This window comes from Cavia porcellus, unplaced genomic scaffold, assembly GCF_034190915.1.
Source record: "Cavia porcellus strain 051 isolate PalLab524CR breed Dunkin Hartley unplaced genomic scaffold, mCavPor4.1 scaffold_25, whole genome shotgun sequence".
Taxonomy (NCBI): Eukaryota; Metazoa; Chordata; class Mammalia; order Rodentia; family Caviidae; genus Cavia; species Cavia porcellus.
The window spans coordinates 45,930,512-45,950,572 of record NW_026947508.1 but is presented as its reverse complement, the minus strand read 5'-3'; the positions used below and the strand labels follow the sequence as shown (position 1 = coordinate 45,950,572).

Below are 20,061 nucleotides of genomic sequence, written 5' to 3'. Positions count from 1 at the left end.
CTATTTTAATTTAAATGTTTTTTAGTATGTTTGCAATCCATAATTACATTCATTGGTACCACTTGGGAACTGGTACATATATATATCACATCTTAATCATTTTTACTACCCTTTCACTTTCCTGCCCTCCCCAGCCCCCTTTTTAACGCTTAAAAACATACTATGTGGGGCTGGGGATTTAGCTCAGTGGCATAAGCGCCTGCCTTGTAAGCATGTGGTCGTAAGTTTGATCCCTGGTACCGATAAAAAAAAAAAAACAACAACCATACTATGAATTAGATATGATAGTGAACACCTATAATTCCCACACTCAGGGAGCTAGAGCAGGACAAATTTGAGCTCAGCTCAGGCAACTTAGTGACTTAGAAAGATCCTATTTCAAAATAAAACAAATAAAAAGGGCTGAAAATGCAGGTCACTGAAAGCACTGAGTTTCAGTCCCTCAAAGAGAAAAATGTTACATTTTGTGGGAGGAAATTTGTATTACTCTAAGTATGTACAAAATTTATGAACAAATTCCACACACAAAATTATTTTGGAGACTATGCTGCTTAAAGGATGACCTCCAAAAAAAAAGAAAGAAAGAAAAGAAAAAAGGGCTGGGGATTTAGTGTAGCGGCTTAAGCACTTGCCTGGTAAGTACTAGGTCGTGAGTTTGATCCCCAGTACCAAAATGAAAAAAAAAGAAAGAAGAAAAGAAAAGGATGAAAAGAGTAAGTCATCCTCTGTCTTTGACAGAGAAAAATTATATAATGAAGAACTAGTCACAGGTATATGCCTAATTTCCTCTAAAATTTTTTCACTGGCCAGCTTTGCTTCAAGCAAGAGGTTCCTGCTATATAGGCTAGGTCACAGTAAGAGGTTATCGAGGCTCAAAACCAGTTCACCTGGATTTTTGTGTCTCACTTCTTTCCACAAATGCAGAGTTAACTGTGTCCAATAAGAAATGAAACCAGTGGGTCCAGACCCATGACTGTCAAATGTTAATGTGTATCAGAATCACTAGGGAGGGTCCATTCCCACAGTTTCTGAAAGGGCAAGGGGACCGGGTGAGTACAAATCTGCATAACAGGAAGGAGGATCACAAGTTCCAGCTCAGCTCTAAAAGCAGAAGTAAAACTACCATTTAGGAATTACGTAAATTTTTCCCATTGCCTATTGCACAGTGCCTGGTTCACAACAGAGACTTGGAAGCAGTAGGTAGCTACTGAAACCATCACCAACACCACCACTTTTACTATTTCTACTAGTGGAACGTGCAGAATATTAGCATCACCATATTTTAAATTTTCACCGAACTATATTATTATTAAAGTTATTCATATTTTACATTAATTCCTTTTCTGGTAAAATAATAAAAGCTCAGGGCTGGGGATTTAGCTCAGGGGCATAAGCGCCTGCCTTACAAGCGCACAGCCCTGAGTTCGATCCCCGGTACAAAAAAAAAAATAATAATAATAATAATAAAAGTTCATTATAAACCAACTCACAAGGCTCTTCAATAGCTTTTGTTAACAGAATGGCTATTAAGAGAATGGCCTTGAAATACAACTGTATTTAAATGCCCAGTTAGTTTATCTGTGGCCCCCAGTTTCCTTTCCTGTAAAATAGAAACAATAATATAGAACCTATTTCATAAAGTTATAAGTAGTTTGTAAGAACTACATGACTTAGTAAAATGTTCAATAGTTCCTAGTGTGAAGCAAACATTTAATAAATGTTTGTTATCATTATTATCCCAAATATACCATCAGTAACATTATGAATCATTACATATACTAAATTAGATAAATCTATTTAAAAAATTAGGGAAACATAATTTTATTTGAAGGTAAAATTCAAATAACTGAGTATTTTCAATTATTAATATAAACTATAGACTATCATCTCCTACTAGGTTGAATTAATATGAACCGCTGATATGAAACTACTTTTGAGCTATAAAAACTAATTTTAGGCCTGGGGATGTAACTCTGGTACAATATCTGCCTCAATGTTCAAGGCCCTAGGTTTTTGCCCCGGCTCCACAAAACAAACAAATGAAAAGCTGTGATTTCAATAAAACTTGCAATAAAAAAGAAAAGTAAGTTCATATGATGGAAACCAATAGCTTTCACTGTAACCTAAGCTGTTGGCAGTTCCATCTACAAAGTTTAATCCTGAGCGCTTTTCTGATTTTGATCTCTTTGCAGCTTTAACCAAAGATTGAAAATTTAACTGTTTAAACTACCCAATACATGTCCTAGGTTGAACATTTTTATTTTTATTTTATTTTATTTTTTGGTACCGCGGATTGAACCCAAGACCTCACACTTGCTTATGGCACTGAGCTAAATCCCCAGCTGTTTGAGCAATTTTTAAATATGAGGATTTCACATAAGCATACTCAACCCAATAGCAAAATAAATCTAGAGGCTTCTCTTGAAAAAAAGTGAACATAAACTGGATGCAGTGGCATTCATCTGTGATTCCAGTACTCAGGAGGCTGAGGCAAAAGAATTGCTATGAGTTCAAGGCTAGTCTGGGCTACATAGTAAATTCAAAGCCAGCCTAAAACTACATAGTAAGAACCTGTATCAAAAAACCAAAACTGATAAAATAGATAAAATAAATAAATAATTTTTTAGAGCCCCAAAACTGGGAAAAAAAAAAAAGAGGGCAATCTGGTAACACTAAGCTAGCATGATCAAAAGCCTGTAAGTGTCTAGAATAAAACAGCAGCTACCCCTTTGAATGGGACACCAGCTCTCCAAATTGCTAGTCTTAATCTAGCTTTACATCCAGCTTTGCCCTTTACTCATTTATCTGCCTAGTCTTTGGACAGTCCGTTTTTCTACCTCTAATTCCACCTACATCAATACACTCCATTTGCAGTTCAGATTCAGATTCAATTACCATAATCTGTACGTCCTCAAAAGCAAGAGTCTATACCATCTCTGTTCTGCAGGACAGACTGCTTCACATCTCAACCACACTCAACACCATCTTACCTCCCATTTCCAAGCAATCACCAATTCCAGTTGATTTACCTCCTAAACATCTCAACTCTATGCCATTTGCCTTCCCCATTACCATGACTTTATTCCATTTGGGCCCCTCCAACTGTCACAAATCCTCTCACTCTGGATCTTGGTGAACAGCTGAGGCTTGTGAAATGAGCACATGCAGCTAAACCCCTGCTGCCCATACTCCTCCTCCCATCTTCCATCTCACCACTGGCAACTCCATTCTTGTTACTCAAACCAAAAATCTTGCTGACAATCTAGACTTATCTTCCTGTCAAATGTGACCACTTAGCCTTCAAATGTGCCACACAACAGAATATTACTTAGCTATATAATTGGAAATACTAATACATGCATGAATCATAAAAACAGTATTCTAAACTAAAATAAAGCCAGTAAAAGAAAATACATACTGTATGATTCCACCTGTATGAAGTTCCTCAAATGAAAAACCTATTCTATAGTGATACAAAGCAGATCAGTGGTTGCCTGGGACCAAAGGTTGGGCGTGGCAACTGACTGAAAGGAATCTTTGAAGTGGTGGAACTGTTCTATGTCCTAATTGTGTGCCAGTTACAAATAAATTGTCAACATTAAGTGAATTATATAATGGATATATTTCAATTTATGTTGTATTTCACTAAATGGATCATACATAAACATACAACTGGACCACTTCTCACTTCCTCTCTATCCACACTGCTATCATGTGGGAACCACTAGTCTCTCTCTTCTAGTTTTCAATAACCTTCTAGTTTCCCTTCTTTGCTCTTCTGTGTTTTATTCACCTGAAGCCAGAATGATTCTGTTAAAACATGAAACACATCATTCAACTCTTCTGGAAAAATCCCTCTAAGGGTCCTTCACCTCAGTAAAATGTAATGCCCATGGAAAGACTTCATGTCTTTTGGCTCCCTGTTATGGGTGGGCCTCATCTCCCACGACTTTCCCCATCCTGATCTGTACTCCCACTGGAAATGACCTCCTTGCTGCTCTTTAAACGTGGCAGGAACATTCCTGTGTACTTATTTCCCCTGCCTGCAGTGGTATGCCTGCCCACTCACCAACACAGCCAGAGCCATATAGCTTGTACCTTCTCCTTCAGCTCTTTCACCAAAAGAGTCTAGTGAGTCTTTTTTCTAGCCACCCTAACATTTACGGACAGATGCGCACACACACCTTCTCTCCCCATCCCCTCTCAGTGCAAGGCCCTAGGGTTCAATTCCCAGTACCAGCAACCCCACTGCCCCCTCCCACTAAAGAAAAACACTGACTATAGATTTGTTTTGGAGATGCATCGCCTGCTTTAAAAATTTTAGGTATATTAGGCTGGGTAGATAGGTATACACCTGTAACCCCAGGCTTCTGAGAGGCTGAGGCAAGAAAAGTACAAGTTTGAGGTCAACCTGGCCATTTCCGTGAGACCCTGTTTTAAAATAAAAAAATAAAAAAAGGCTGAAGCAGGGTGTAATGACACATGCCTATATTTGGGAGGCTGAGGTAGGAGGGTTGTCAGGAGTTCACGGCCACCATGGGCTACAAAATGAGTTCAAAGCCAGCCTGAAGTGCTGAGCAAAACAGTCTCAAAGACCAAAAAAAAAAAAAAAAAAAGTGCTGGAGATATAGCTCATTAGCTCAGTTGAATTTAATCTACAACACTGGGCTAGGGAAGTATTTCGGTGGTACAGTGCTTGCCTAAACGGTCTTGGGTTCAATTCCCAGCACTACAAAAACAATTAATTTTAAAATTTTTAACACATTTAAACATATGCTAATGTCTATCTGACAAAATTTACTTTCTATTCTCATAAAGAATTTAAGATTTATGACATTCAGAACATTTTAAACCAAATCTGCAGAGACTTTCTGTACAAGGATCAGTAAACATGAAGTAACTCTCATTAGTGCCAAAAGAAGTAAACCAGGTGTTACTGGCAAAAGTCAGATTCTGTGTTGCCTATGACTGCAAAAATCATGAAACCACCTCAGACTAAAAACTCATTTTAAAAAATACGCATAACTCTTATTCATCCTTATTTAAATAATTCATTAGAAGAATGTCTTGTTGGGGCTGGGGATTTAGCTCAGTGGCATAAGTACCTGCCTTGTAAGCAGGAGGTCATGAGTTCGATCCCCGGTACCAATTAAAAAAAAAATGTCTTGTTTTATAAGCAAGTCATATAAATGTGGGAGTATTAAAGGGGAGATCAGTTTAACATAAATAATTTAAAAATAAATCAGAAGGTATAAATGCCTTTGCTCTAGGGATCCAAGTCTCTTATTTAAACAAGCAAACAACACAGCTCCTGGAAGTCCAGAAAAGATGCCTCCTTGGTGACTGCAGAGGACAGACTTCCATACTGCAGCCTGCATCTGCACTTGGCAACTCTTACTTGAAATGCGTTAAAGTATTCAACTTCATTCAAGTAAAGAGTTCTACTGCATGTGTTATAAGCAGCATTACATATCTAACCTAAAATAAGGATTCTGTGATTTATCATTATGATTTACAATGTTTCATACAATTAAATGCAGTGAAATTTTTCAGAGAAAGCATCATTATTTAAGCAGCTTTGTATAAATATTAACAAACACTAAATATTTTAAAGATAAAAGCAAAAAACATTAGCAAGATCATTATTGAACATGCTGGTTTGTCTTAGCCAAGTTTATAAAGCTGGTTGCCTCATATATAAGCTGCATCTTTCATTTCTACATGTCAATTTCTTTAAGAGGATAATAAAGAAAAATACAAAATACTGTCTTATCACAAAAGAATAATAGCTGTCTGAATACCACATATAGCATGCCTGGTCACTCTCAGCCTTCATAACCAAATCATTTTTAAGATATAAATTTATTTAATATTCATTCATCCTGATATACCTAACATGATCAAGAAAAGCTCATTAACATGTACTTTTATTTGCTGGTTTACTTTCAAAGCAAGATGCAATGAGAATGATTATCTAGTACCTTACCCTTTCTACCGGCGAACCATAGCATGCAATGCCGAAACATAGCAGTGGCAGATGGCATTGGTGTTATTAATATAAAAAAGGTTAACAGCAGAGAAATGACAGCTGCAGACAAGACACAGAAATGCAGATGAAATGAACACAAACTTGTAGTTCTTGAAGCAGAGCAAAGCCTTTAAGCGAAGGGCTGCACTAGCTTCAATTTAATTTACATTTTGAGTTAGACACGGACAAACACTGCACCCTTCACAATTAGTCTTTGGACTCTTCATGCAGAAGCAGCACCACACTCCTTGATAAAGAAGATCAGCAACCTTCTGAAAACACAAGCCAGCAGCAGCAGCAGCCCATTACTGTTTTCACTGATTTTTATCCTTTAAATTTTTAATCTCCAATTGCCGCCAGATCCACAGTCATTTCAAATAGATCTGTATCCACTGCAGATACAAATCCCTGCCTAACCTGCAGTACCACTTCATCCAGAACATTCCCGTGCACTAGTTCATGCAGGATCAGTTGCAAAACCATTCAAATCATTCAGCAAATAACTTAAAACACAAGGAAAGAAGCAGTTGGGACCGTGAAGAGAAAGAATCTCTTCTTTAAGCTCACCCTGGAAATGGAAGGTTTTCTGATCAACAGTTATTGTGAAGGTGCTGTCGTCCTCATCGTCTATACCAATCACAGCTCCCTGTGAAACAAAGAGCAAAATCCCAATAAGGCAAACGATGACATCAGCAATATTCACTACTGCTACGGCCCTGAGATACTTAGTGCACCAAGGACACTGGAAGCAGGCTAGACAGAAAAGAGAAACCTGAGACTCTGTTCTTCCTGAAGGAGGGAGAACGAAAAGAGAGGGGCTGGCAGGACACTCCAGTACCCTGCAGACACTCTCTGTGCCCTGATGAGGCACCAATGACGCGGGAGAGGGGGAAGGGACAAACATAGAAGCTGAATCTGAAATCTGTTCAGTATTTAAGAGCCAGCCACTCGCCTTTCTGAGCAATTTTTCATGCCTATATTTTGTAATATAAACAACTACTTTGTTGATAACAATACAGTGTACTACTGATATTCTCCTACAATCTTGTTTTGAAATTTTGGACCATTGTTTTTTTTTCTTTAAAATTAAAAAAAAAAATGCTCAATCAATCAATCAATCAATTTGCTCACTACAATGGGAGTCAGAAATGTGCACCTGCCTATGTTGTTGTGACGCTCATGGAAGGATGGAAGGCAAGTGCTTTCATCCGGCTTTTTCTGTGTTATATTAGTGCAGAAATGCCAGATGATATTTGCTTCAAAATACTGCCCAACCCTTTTTTCCAGATGCTACCATAACCACTTGTATATTGCTGTGTGATTGCAGTTCGCCCACTATATTACGATTATTTAGATGCCGGCCTCCTCCACTGAACTGCTATGAGCTCTCAGAAACCTAGAATTATATTTTTTATTTTGTCACATGGCACTCAAGTACAGAGCATATTTTTGTTGTTGTTTTGTTTTTTGGTTTAGGGGATTTCTGAGATCAGGTCTTGGTTTATAGCCCAGGCTAGCCTCAATTTCATGACAATCTGCTTGCCTCAATGTTCTGAGTGTTAGGATTACAGGCCATACGCCACCGTAACCTGGCCAGAACATGTTTTGTTTTGTTTTTTTGTACCAGGGATCAAACTCATGACCCATGCTTACCAGGCAAGCACTTTAGCCATTGAGCTAAATCCCTAGCCCAAGAGTATGTTTTTTAAAGAAAAGCATGAACAACTCTCCAAATGAGTGGAAAGAGGACAAGGACCTAGGCTTATAAACTGATTATTTTAGGAGGCCAAGGATATAGCTCAGTGATAGAGCACCTAGTCCTGAGTTCAACCCCCAGAATCACAAAAAAACTCACTTTCTGTAAGTTGTTTATTTTAGTAAAATGGATAAAGTTTGAAATTTTTATTTTTTTATCGTCGACTATGTATAGTCTGTTAAGACAACAGGAATTAAGAGAAGGGACAGGAAACTAAAATAGGGAGTTTTATTGGTCACTATCCTTAAGGAATAAGAATGTTAAGTATTCTGGAGGGAAAACTAGAGAAAGTAGGACAGGTCAAATGCTCCACCTTAGTGACAAGAGGTAGTATGCCACACACAAAACCAGAGACCTTGAAAATAATAACTGAAAAGACTCCTGGAGGGAAAAATCACATGAAAAAAGGCTACACTGTGCGTAGGGGTACTTTTATTCCAGAAATATTAGGTAATAGAGCCAAAACATGTATTCATCTAGCTGGACCTCACCTCTATCCAAATTCCATCCATTTGATTTATCTTACTTACTCTTCAGTTTCAGATTCAGTGGGAAAATTTATTCTCCTATATGATAAGGAAACTGTGTTCAAAAGTCTAATGAATTACCCAGGGTCACACATGAAGTTAACAGTAGACCAGAAAGTATCTATTACAACAATTCCAGGACATCAAATAGAGACATATCTCAGTGGACAGGCAAGTAAGAGAACAGCAGATTCTAGTTAACTTGATTTTGTGATTAGCTGAGTTAACCTTCTATATCACAATATATCAACTTTTATGAGTGCAAATATAAAATATAGAAGTATTCAATTACTAAATACAAAAATATGTGCTAGATACAGCTCTGAGAATAGTCTCAGTCTTCAAGGAACTTGTATTCTGGTTGAGATAAAACATACAAAGAGATAACACATGGGTACTACTTCCTCAGGCTGACAGGCACACTCAGCTACTTCGGAACTATTTTTCTGAGTTCCTCAACTCTTCCTCATCCTCACTACTCCTATAATCCAGGCTTCCACCATTCCTTGCTCAAGAATGCAATCTCTTTGCCTTCAGTCTAGCCATTTTCTAATTCATAGTCTTTCTTATCATCAAAGAAACACTTCTAAAGCACAGACTCTTGCAGGAGAAGTACACATTTAAAACGTTCCCTGGATCTTCATAAATAGATAAAGTTAATGTTACCTTTTAACGCTATTTAAGATTGTTCAAAACTAGGTCCCCAGAAACTTTCCCAGCCTCCTTCCCCACCTTGTAGAGATCTAATACACTGTCAGCCTCAAAGTTTCTTCCACACAAATTATTAAGCAATTTTACTTATGCCATTCTTTCAGCTTAATTCCCCTCTATCTGAGGGGGAGAAAAAAATGAACCCCATATCTTTCTCTCGTTCCCCCTCCCCTTCTCATTGCTTTAAGGGGCTGGGGATTTAGCTCAGTGGCATAAGCGCCTGCCTTGCAAGCAGGCAGTCGTGAGTTCGATCCCTGGTACCGATAAAAAAGGAAAAAGACAAAAAAAAAAAAAAAAAAAGAGAGAGAGAGATGCTTTTAAAAGGGGGTTAAGGGCCCAGGGATTTAGCTCAGTGGCTCAAGTGCTTGCCTGGTACGTGTGAGATCATGAGTGAGTTCAATCCCTGGCGCCCCCCCTCAATAAATAAGTAAGTAAATAAATAAAGTAAATATAAGTAAAATAAAAAGTGGTTACAACTAAATCTTTTGCCCACTGATACAATCTCAGCACCTTCCTCTCACGCAGCAAAGCAGCACTCTGGGAGGTTGAGGAAGGAGGATGCCAAGTTTCAGCCCAGTCTGGGCAATTTAGCAACTTAGCAAAACCTTGTCTCAAAGTAATAAAAAGGTGGTATGGATGTAGCTCTTTGCCAAGCCCCTGAGTTTAATCCATAGTACTGCAAAAAAGGAAAAAGAAAAAAGTGAGGGAAGCCTAGGGATGTAGCACAGTGCAAAAATCACTTCACTGTCATTTTTATCAAAGCACTCATTTCCCATGGCAGTACCATAGATCTGCACTGTTCAATGAAACAGACATATAAGCATTTAAATTACACACATATAAGCATTTCTATTTTAATCAATTGAAGTAAAATTTTAAAATAATGAGAAGGTATAGCTCAGTGGTATAGTACATGCTCACTCAGTATAAGCAACATCCTGAGTTTGATTCCTATCACACTAGCCTATCTCAAATCCTCAAAAGCCATGTGATTTTAGTGGCTATGGAACTGGATGGCACAAAAACAAACATTTCAATAATTACAGAAAGTCCTACCCGTCTGCGCTGTTCTATACCTTGACATCACAGGGAACTACAGTGAATGGTGGACAGTGCCATTAAACATTCCTGATAAACAAAGCACTATGCTAAGTATTTCACATACACTCTTTCAGTTGGGAAACGTTATTTCTAAGTATAACACATACAAAAGTCATAAACAGCCGGGCGTGGTGGTACATGCCTGTAATCCCAGCACTCAGGAGGCTGAAGCAGGAAGATTATTTGTGAGTTTGAGACTAACCTGGGCTACAAAGTGAGCTCAATGTGAGCCTGAACTGCACAAAGAGACTCTGCTCAAAAAGACAGGAAAAAAAAAAAAAACCCATAAACATATAAAGTCAATAAACACATTCTCCCCTTGTAATTCTAATCCTCTAATCATTTACCCACCCTTCTACCTTAAAATAAACACGTCTTAATTTCAACATTACACAGTAGTTTTTTTTGAACTTTGTATAGATTGTCTCATATTGCTTATTTTCTCTTGTATCCAACTTCTTTCACACAACATGTGCTATTATAAATAACCTCTCAAGAATCCATTTTCTTTTAAAAAAAATCCATTTTCTAGTTACCAGTTATTGGTGTGCTGATTTTGTACAGTAGCTTTGTATTCAATAATCTTGCTAAACTCACTTATCAATTGCAATAGTGTATCTAAATGGAATACTTTCTGGATTCTACACCTGCTCTGCCTTCCCACCTGAACACTCATCTGCATCTAAACCTCTCTTGCTTCCTTTTCACTTGTCATAGTTAGAAAGGGGGTCCCTTCTTCCATACGAAACCCAGTCCATCGACTCGTGTTCACCCTGTATCACCTTTCCTCAGGTCCCTCACTCTGCCAACTTCCAAATTTTCTCTCTCTGCTGCCTCTTTCCCAGCTCCACTCATCATGTTCAAGACCCCATCCTCTCTAACAATAGTACAACCCTTTTCAATTCCACATCCTCGGGGCTGGGGCTTTGGCTCAGCAGCATAAGTACCTGCCTGTTAAGCACAAGGTCTTGAGTTTGATCCCTGGCATCACAAAAAATAAAATAAAATAAAAATGTCCACATCTTCTGTTAGCTAGCAATTGATCTGTCTCATTCCCTTACAGTCAAAATTATCAGAATCATCCAAACCTCTTGCCTATAAGTTTGTCTTTCCATTCCTTGGTGGATATGTAGCCAATGGCTCTACTTCACTTTCACACAGGTGAATTTTGGTTTGCCTGGAACAATCCTGGATTGTCCTTGTTGGCCTGGAACAACAATGAAGAGATCTCCCCTTTCACGCTCAGAGGTGAAACATTTAGTGAATTTGGTCACTGTGCTCAATATGGCCCTTAGCATTTTGCTCCACACTTGCCTATCCAATCTCATCCTACACCTGAACAACACGAGACTGATCCAGTGCCCCAACTTCTTTCCCACCATATCTCTGCAGATGTTCCCTCTGCTACAACATTCTCTCTTACCTAATACCTTGTTCCCTCTGCTACAACATTCTTCCCTACCTAAGACTATTACTACTGCCTTACATATCTAATAAAGGAAACAGCCTTTGAGGATCCATATGGGGAATGGTATTCCATAACCAAACAAAATATCAACATTTTCATTGCAATTCGTCTTCTATGGCCCATAACACCAACACAATAAACACGGACCATTCAGCACTCTCTCATGCAAATTTCTGGTTTCAAATGGTCAGCTTTTCAAGTTCCATCAATATTTGGGGTCACTAAGAAAGTATCTAGAGGTACACAGTCTTGTCCAATTGGGTGGATTTCCTGGCTCTTCCTTCTTTTTTCTATGCACACAGACACACTTCAGACAAAAATCATGGTTCATGCATCAAAGATGGAGAGATAATTTTGTTTCCATGATGGAAAAACAGAACAAAACAGAATTCTGGCTATTTGGAAAAACAAAAGAAAAGTGGACTGGTAGGGACAACAAAGTAAAGACTTCTCTTTGTTGTCCCTACTGCCAGGGACAACAAAGTAAAGACTTCTCCAGAACATAGACTGCTCAAGTAACTCCTAAAAAACTATGGACAGTGTAGGAGTTCACAACATAGCTGCTCCCACTATACCTCTACAACCCTCTATGCTCCATCACTGCTGACATGATAGAAATCTGTCTTACATTCATACAGTGCCTTTATGTGTGCTCTTTGAGATACAGAGAGAAGAAACTAGAACTCCTTACATATTCAAAACAGGTTCAGAGAAATCAAAAACTGTTCAAGGTCCAAGGACTCTGGGTCTGGCAACTCCTGATCCAAACTCCTAATTTTAAGAGACTTTGTGATAATAAACAATATTCACTAATGACTTTAAACACTCACTAAATACTTACTTGGGGTCAGGTACAGTAACATCCAGGAGATATTAAAAAAGTACGATCTGTCTCTTCACAGGAGGCAAGAAAATGGATTCAATAGCACAGAAGGAAACAGGAAGACTCAGGGCTGGATTACTCACCACAGAAGATGCTGCAGGAGGACCTGCTTTAGCAATATCCATTCATGGATTCAACAAATACTTACTGCACTGTTCTAGGTACTAGTAACAGAGTGCTAAGCAAGTTGCTTTATTTTTTCAAGCTACCTTGTCTGATGTTTGCTTATGTTGAGAAAAAATATATACGTATACTTTCCATGATTAAAAAAAAATCATACTCACGATCCATGTTGGGATATATAGATACCTCATTTCCACTAATAGGAATTGAATATACATTTGTACATTTTCTTTTTAAAGTATTCTTTAGTCTTTTCTATTATATGCATTCTTTTGGGTCTTCTTTGGTCTTTTTTGATTTGTATTCTTTGTATTTTTCTGCGTATTATTCCTTTATAAATATTTTCTCTCCTGTCCATAGACTGTCCTTTCTCTTTGATAGTGATATTTTTTCTTCAAAGATTTTAAAAAAATTTTGGCCTGTAATCATAGCACTCAGGAGGCTAAGGCAGGATTGCTGCAAGTTTGAAGCCAGCCTAGGCTACAAAGTGAGTTCAAGGGTACCCTGAACTGCATAGTAAAATCTTGTCGCAAAAAGAAAAAAAGCCTTCTGCTTGCTGGGCGCCACCATCAGAAAGCTTGCTTCCCGAAGATAGCCAGCATGAGCAGGGACATGCAGCCAGGTATGCCCTGTGCAACCACAGGCCACCATTGGAGACCCTTGCTTCCTTCAGGCAGCCACTGCCCACCAGGAGAATCAGACAAACAAACCCCTATGTGCACGCCAATATCACAGGAGTCCTGGTGTGGACACACAGGCTGAGAGAAACAGCCCCTCACCATGCACCCTTGGCCATCGGGGAAGCCCCCACGTAGTTGCACAGGTCTGGAAAAACCTACCTAACACTCTATGTCCCTGGGAACCTGGGATCAGAGAAACCCAGGTGCTTGTCCCATTCTTCTACACTGGGGAAGGGCAGCCAATGAGGGAAATGGCTGGGATCCCACAACCATCTTGTTAGGAGTAACCCAGGGGAATATCAAGACAAAGGAGCAAAAGGCAATCTCAGATCTCCAGCCCCCACTGAACAAGTCTGAGAGATACATTCATAGAAGAAAATGGAAGTCATATATCTGAAATCTCTCAGATGATAGCAACTGTTTCAAACAACTGTATGAGATTATAAAAGTAAACATATCAGAAATAATACCTCAGATAAAAGAAGAAATCACAAACATAATGAAAGAATTGCTGGGCATATCTAAAGAAGACATAGATTAAAAAAAAAAAGAAGAGCATAGTAAAATGATAGAAAATTTGAATATACAATATAGAAAGGAAATACAAAACATGAAACAGATTCAAAGAGCTATCCAGGAAACTAAAAACTCCATTGAAAGCTGGCAAAACCACCTGAAAGAGACTAAAGGTCTTTCAGACCTTGAAGACAAGATCACAGCTAGTGATCGTGAAATGAAAGATCTAAAAATAACTAGGAAAGTCCGGGGATTGCCTGGTAAGCTTGAGGTTGTGATTTCGATCCTTGGTATCAAAAACAAACAAAAAAAAACCAGGAAATCATTCGATGGCTGCAAGGTGATGGTAAGAAAAATAATTTAAGAATGATAGGTATCAGTGAAGAAGCAGGGGTCAAAACAAATGAAATTAAAAGGCTATTTACAGAAGTGTAACAGCAGAAAACTTGCCAAACATGGGAAAAGGATCTGGCATTTAGATAAGCAAGGCATATAGAACTCCAACTAGCCATAACCAAAGTAAATCTACATCCAGACATATAATAATTAAGATCCCAGAAATTCAGCACAAGGACAGAATATTAAAAGCTGTTAGAGAAAAGAAACAGATCACCTATAAAGGAAAACCAATCAGAATCACAGCAGGCCTGTCAACACAATCCATCAAGTCAAGAAGAGTTTCGAGTAAAGTGTTTCAAACCCTGAAAGAAAACCAACTTCCAACCCTGATTGATGTACCCTGAAAACTATCTTTCAAAACTGATGGGAAAATAAGATATTTCCATAATAAGGAACAACTGAAGGAGTTCATGACCACCAAACCAACTCAACACTGAGTGCTGAAAGATATTCTGGAGAAAGCTAAAGATGACCATGGTTCCAGGAAAGCAGCAGAGGACTGTCAAACAGGACAGGCAATTGAACAAAGGGGAAAAGTGCAAGGCTAAGAGCAAGAGAATAGCATGGCAGAGATCAACCAATGTATACCAGTTGCAGCCTTTAATGTAAATGGCCTCAATTCACCAATAAAAAGAAACACAAAGAGACCTGGGATCAAGAAACAAGATCCAGCCAGGGATTTAACTCAGTGGCATAAGCGCCTACCTTGCAAATGCAAGGTCTGGAGTTTGATCCCAGTACCAAAAAACAAAAAGAAACAAACAAGATCCATCAATACACTGATAAAAGAAACACATTTTAGAAAGGAAATTCACAGACTGAAAATCAAAGGAAAGAAACAATTGTTTCACTCCACAAGAGACCAGAAAAAAGCAAGGGTAACTTGCCCATCAACCTCAGAATGGATAAGAAAGATATGGTATTTTCATACAATGGAAAACTACCCAGCTATAAAGTAGGATAATCATGAGACCCTTGTAGGTAAATGGATGCAACTAGAGATCATGTTCATGGACAATATAGCTTGAACTCATGTGGGTAAACCTTATATTAAAAAACTGATAGAGGAGGAAACACCTACCAGGGGAAGGTGGTAGCTACTGTTTTGTTCTGATTTTATTGTTTTTATATGGAAAACTATTTCAAAGAAAACAAGAGACATTATGGTAGCCACTGTTGATTTCCTACTGTCTTGTTTTGAAGTCCTGTGTTGCTTACACTGTTCTGTTCTGATTTCCTTTTTCTGTTTTGTTTTCTCTTTAAAATAAAAAAAAAAAATGGAAAAAATACCCAAAATAAGGTTTTAAACTTTGAATTTGTGAAATCTACTAATCATCAGCATTGTTTAAGATTTAAGACCATCTTCTATATTTTGATGTCATAAAGACATTCATCTATACTTCTAAGTTTAAATTTTCATTTTTTCCCAAGATCATAGTTTATTTATTACTTCAGATAAAAAGATAGTATACACATTAGAGAATCCCTTAAAATTCAACTCCAGAGTTGTATACCATCTAGTATTTCTGCACTGAATGTTAACACACACACACACACACAAAAATTCTAAACACCTGAAAATCCCACTCTTTATTTTTTTTTTTTTACATCAGTACTGGAGATCAAACTCACAACCATGTGCTTGCAATGCAGGCGTTTATACCGCTGAGCTAAATCCCTAACCCAAAAATCCCACTATTAACATAAGGTATGGTATTAAAAAATTTGACATTTAATTTGCTCAATGTATAGTATTTATAGTATAAAACCAATGGTGGTATGATAAACAGTCACAAAGAAATAGTAAAAATAAACTTTAAAAAGCAAAGGCTTATAATCTTACAATGTGCTAATTACCATAATTGTACATAAGAAATTAAAACATAGCAGAGCTTTCTGTTACAAAATTCTTAATCATTGGAGTTGTAGTCATTACTCATCACCAATTAACATGAGCTAGGACATTTGACTCTTGTTCTTTAAGAAAGTGTAAAAATGACATTTCAGAGCAGACATTAGTTTACTTGTGGACAAAAGAAAAAAACTGTACTCAAGATTAGTACTAGTCACAAACCTCTTTCCAACAGAAATCATAAAAACCTTTTAAAAAATAAAGAGATGCATAGGCAAAGAATACCATGAGTGGCACAGCTCAAAAACCCTTCAAACAATTAGATACTAATCTTTTCTATCTCCTCCTATAAGAGGTCTATTCTGCCACCAATTAATGATGACTAGAGCAAGTGTGAGGCACACCAGGTATATAGCTAATTTGGGGGGGGGGGGCATTGGGGATCAAACTCTCGACCTCACACTTGTCAGGCAGGTGCTTATGCCACTGAGCTAAATCCCCAAATCCTCTGGTGTATAGCTAATGAAATCTTGCAAAATACTAAGCTGGGGTAGGAGTGGCCAGAAGGGGCAATTTATATATAATTCAAACTATATACAGCATAACTGGAATGCAGCCCATCCCAAATTGGCTTTGTGAAACAAACGGATCTCTCTTATCGAACAGTTAAAATTGTAACAAGTGTAATAATACAATAGATTTACAAGGGAAGCAAAATGGGGGGGGGTTTACATTAAGTATTTACTGTGCTGTTTCAACTTAAAAATAATTTTGCTAATTACACATTTCAACTGAGGTCTATATATAAAATGTCCTAATAGATAGATAGTTACCTTTGGTGAATTGAGGGCCTTGTTACGACTCCTGTTAGAACTGCAGACAGATGCTAATGTACATGCACAGGAGGGAGCGCTCAAAAACTGAGCTAACCCGAAAGCTGTGCATGTGGGGCTGATCAGAGGTACTTTAAAAGTCAAAGTATACCAGAAACCCAGATAACAGTGAGAATGGCAAGGCAGAATGGAAGGCCAACGTGGCAGTAAAATTTGTGAAGACAAGAAAGAAGGCCTCTCTTACCAGTGGAATCCTACAGAAATATGAAAAACAAAAAGCCAGCCACCATTTTACAAAACAAAATCCAATTATAGTGTGGGAAGTACAAACTGCAGAAAACCAGAAGTCAACAGAAGAAAAACCGTTTTATATGAGAAAACAAAAATGCTTCATTCTGACAGAGTCACTTAGTGAAGGCTACTACTACGACTCACAGAACCTCGCTGGTGTTGGTCTTCAGATGTTGTACTTCCGGGCCCAAGCCCCGGAGCTGCCATACTGTCTTGGTGGCTAAATTATACTGCTCATCCAGAAGAGGAGCAAACACATTCCCCAGGACGTCTGAGGTGTGGGCTAGACAAATAAGGGCCAGCAAGCGCTTGTCCATTCGGTGCAGGTCATTCACTCATTTGTCAAGAACAGCTTCTTGTAACCTTCTTGATGAGGTACTGTTTAATGCTGCAGTTAGTGAGAGGCTACGTTGTCGTGTCTAAAAGTAGGAAGTTCTGTCTCTCAGTAATTAGTACATCCTTTTCCAGCAGGTTTTTAGCTAATCATTCCCACATGTTTCTTAACTGATAATTCAGTTTTAATGGATTCTATGTCTCACCACTAAGTAATTTAATCCAGTTCTCGACTATTTCTGGAGACATCCTTAAAAATATTCAGCACTTCATCAAGAAGAACAGACCTACTTGGAGCACCAGACTACAGATCACTTTTCCTGTCAAAACTTTTACGTCTCATTTCACAAGCCTTTAGTTGTGATTGTCCTCTCAATGCTAATTCAATTAACATATAGCCATGTAAGCCAGTATACCAGTCATTCCAAAAAGATGTGCTGCCCTCTCCGTCCTTAAGGTCCAACAAGAGCACCTCTTCCATCAGAATCAGCCGCATTTCCTTTAAGTCGCCCTCCTTCTCCAAGTCTTGGTCATACGGTGGCACTGCACATTGTCCTTGATGCTGTCACCGCCGCCACCGCTGCTTGCTCCTTGTCAGTGGTGCTGAAGGAGGCCTCAGTGGGCAGCTGCACCAAGCCCAAGCTGCGCTAGGTCTGCTGGTTTCGGCCCTGGTGCCATGCAGGGCTGAGAGGGATGCAGGACTGACCACGTTTCTCTCCTTCTCCCTGCTTAGCCCCAGATCAAATTTCCAGATTAAATCCGGGCGCTGGGGTGACATCTATCTGTCAGTAGCAAGACCTGAGGGAGTCATGGGGGAACAGTGGTCAGGCAAAGAGGGCAGGCTGCGTGGGCTGGGTGGGAAAGGGGGTGCCTCCTTGCCTGGGGCAGCAGCCCACACACAGGCTGGAATCTAAATTTTCATTTTAAAAACGTGCTAATTCTAGGATTTATTGTTGTTTAACTTTTTAACTTTTTTATTTTAAAGAGTATAAAACAAAAGAAGTATAAAACAATCCAAAGTATTGGATTTCAAAACCAAGACAGTGGGAAATTAATACTTACCAACTCGAACAATGTTATCCTCTAAATAGTTGTTCAGACTACCAGATGTAAGCATGCAAAAGTTATTCAAACAACATAAGCCCTAAGTTGTTTCTTTACTTCATTTGCTATCATCTCAGAAATTTCAGATGTATGACTTCTAATTCCATGTCTATGTCTCCTAGACTTTTTCTGGGTGAGATACAGGCATGCAAAACTAATCAAGCAATATAAGCACCAAATTCTTTACTTCAGTTGCTATCATTTCAGAAATTTCAAGTATGTGACTTCTAATTTATTTTGTGTCTGTCTCTCCTGGACTACTGGGTGGACTAGAGGTCTGAGATTGCACTTTGCTCCTTCGACTTGACATTTTCCTGTGTTCCTCAATCAGCCAGTTTCTAAGTCCCAGGCACTTACTGCACTGGCTACCTGTCCTGCAGTATAAGGGATTGGGCAAAGCGCCTGGGGTTCCTCCCATCAGAGGTTCCTCCTTTTCTGCAGAGCCTGTGGTGGTGGCCTTTCAGGGTAGGGAATACCCTGCCCCAATGCCACCAGGGTCTTGGGGCATAGCTGCTTCTTGTCTAGGTCTGTAGCAGCTGGCTCACCAGCAGGCATGGCTTCTTTTTTAGGACTTATTTTTTTGTGTATAGCATGAGGTTCTTTTTTCTACATGGACGGCACATTGATCCAGCTTCACCTAAGTGACAGTGTCATGTACCTAGTTCCCATTATACACAGCTCTTCTCAGCTTTCTCTTCTATCTCACTCAGTTATTTCCTTCCTCTTACTCTATACTCTACCATGGTTTCATTTAAAATGTTAACATCTGGACTAGCAAGTTCCTCAATTCCTTATTCTTTAAAATTGTGTCTCTGCTTTATCATCTGAATAATTTTCTGAATCACTTGGCCAATTTTTATAAGTCTAATTGTGGTTTGACTTGACTCACAATACTTATAGTTTAGAAGGATGTGTGTGTGTGTGTGTATATATATATATATATATATATATATATGATATCATATATCATCAGGTATGAAAAGTATAGCTTTTCTTTTATTCAGGTATTTCTTTAGTTTTCCTATAATGTTTTATAATTTTTCCTTTAAAAGAATGTATTTATTTTATAAAATATATTCCTAACTAACTCAGAGTTCTTGTTATTATAAATATTTTTTCTTTAATATTTTCCTAATTTGTTGTGGGTCATAAAACATCAGTGGTTTTCACCTACTGATCTCATATCCAAAAAGTTCTGCTAAAAGGTTAATCATACAAATGATTTTTCTGGTGGCTGGACATGGTGGCACACTCCTATAATCCCATTATTCTGGGAAAATGAGGCAGGAGGATCACATGTTCTGAGCAATTTAGCAAGAGCCTATTTCATAAATTTAATATATATATATATATATATATATATATATTTAAAAGGGCTGCATATATATTTCAGTGTGAAGTTCAATCTCCAGTTACTACAATAATGTCAACATTTTTATGTAGATTCTTCTAGATC

At 38.3% G+C, this 20,061-nt stretch overlaps 1 protein-coding gene and 1 pseudogene across 8 annotated transcripts in view; both read right to left on the bottom strand.

Moving 5' to 3' along the window:
* Window positions 1-20,061, bottom strand: part of Osbpl9 (oxysterol binding protein like 9) — a 173,797-nt gene that overhangs the window by 90,401 nt on the left and 63,335 nt on the right. For all 8 annotated transcript variants that reach the window (XM_003463061.5, XM_003463060.5, XM_063236500.1 and 5 more), the window contains one exon: window positions 6,596-6,674. In XM_003463061.5, coding sequence (XP_003463109.2) covers window positions 6,596-6,674 — 79 coding nt within the window. The remainder of the gene's footprint in view (window positions 1-6,595; window positions 6,675-20,061) is intronic.
* On the bottom strand, window positions 7,928-19,348 carry LOC106026028 (Golgi phosphoprotein 3-like; annotated as a pseudogene).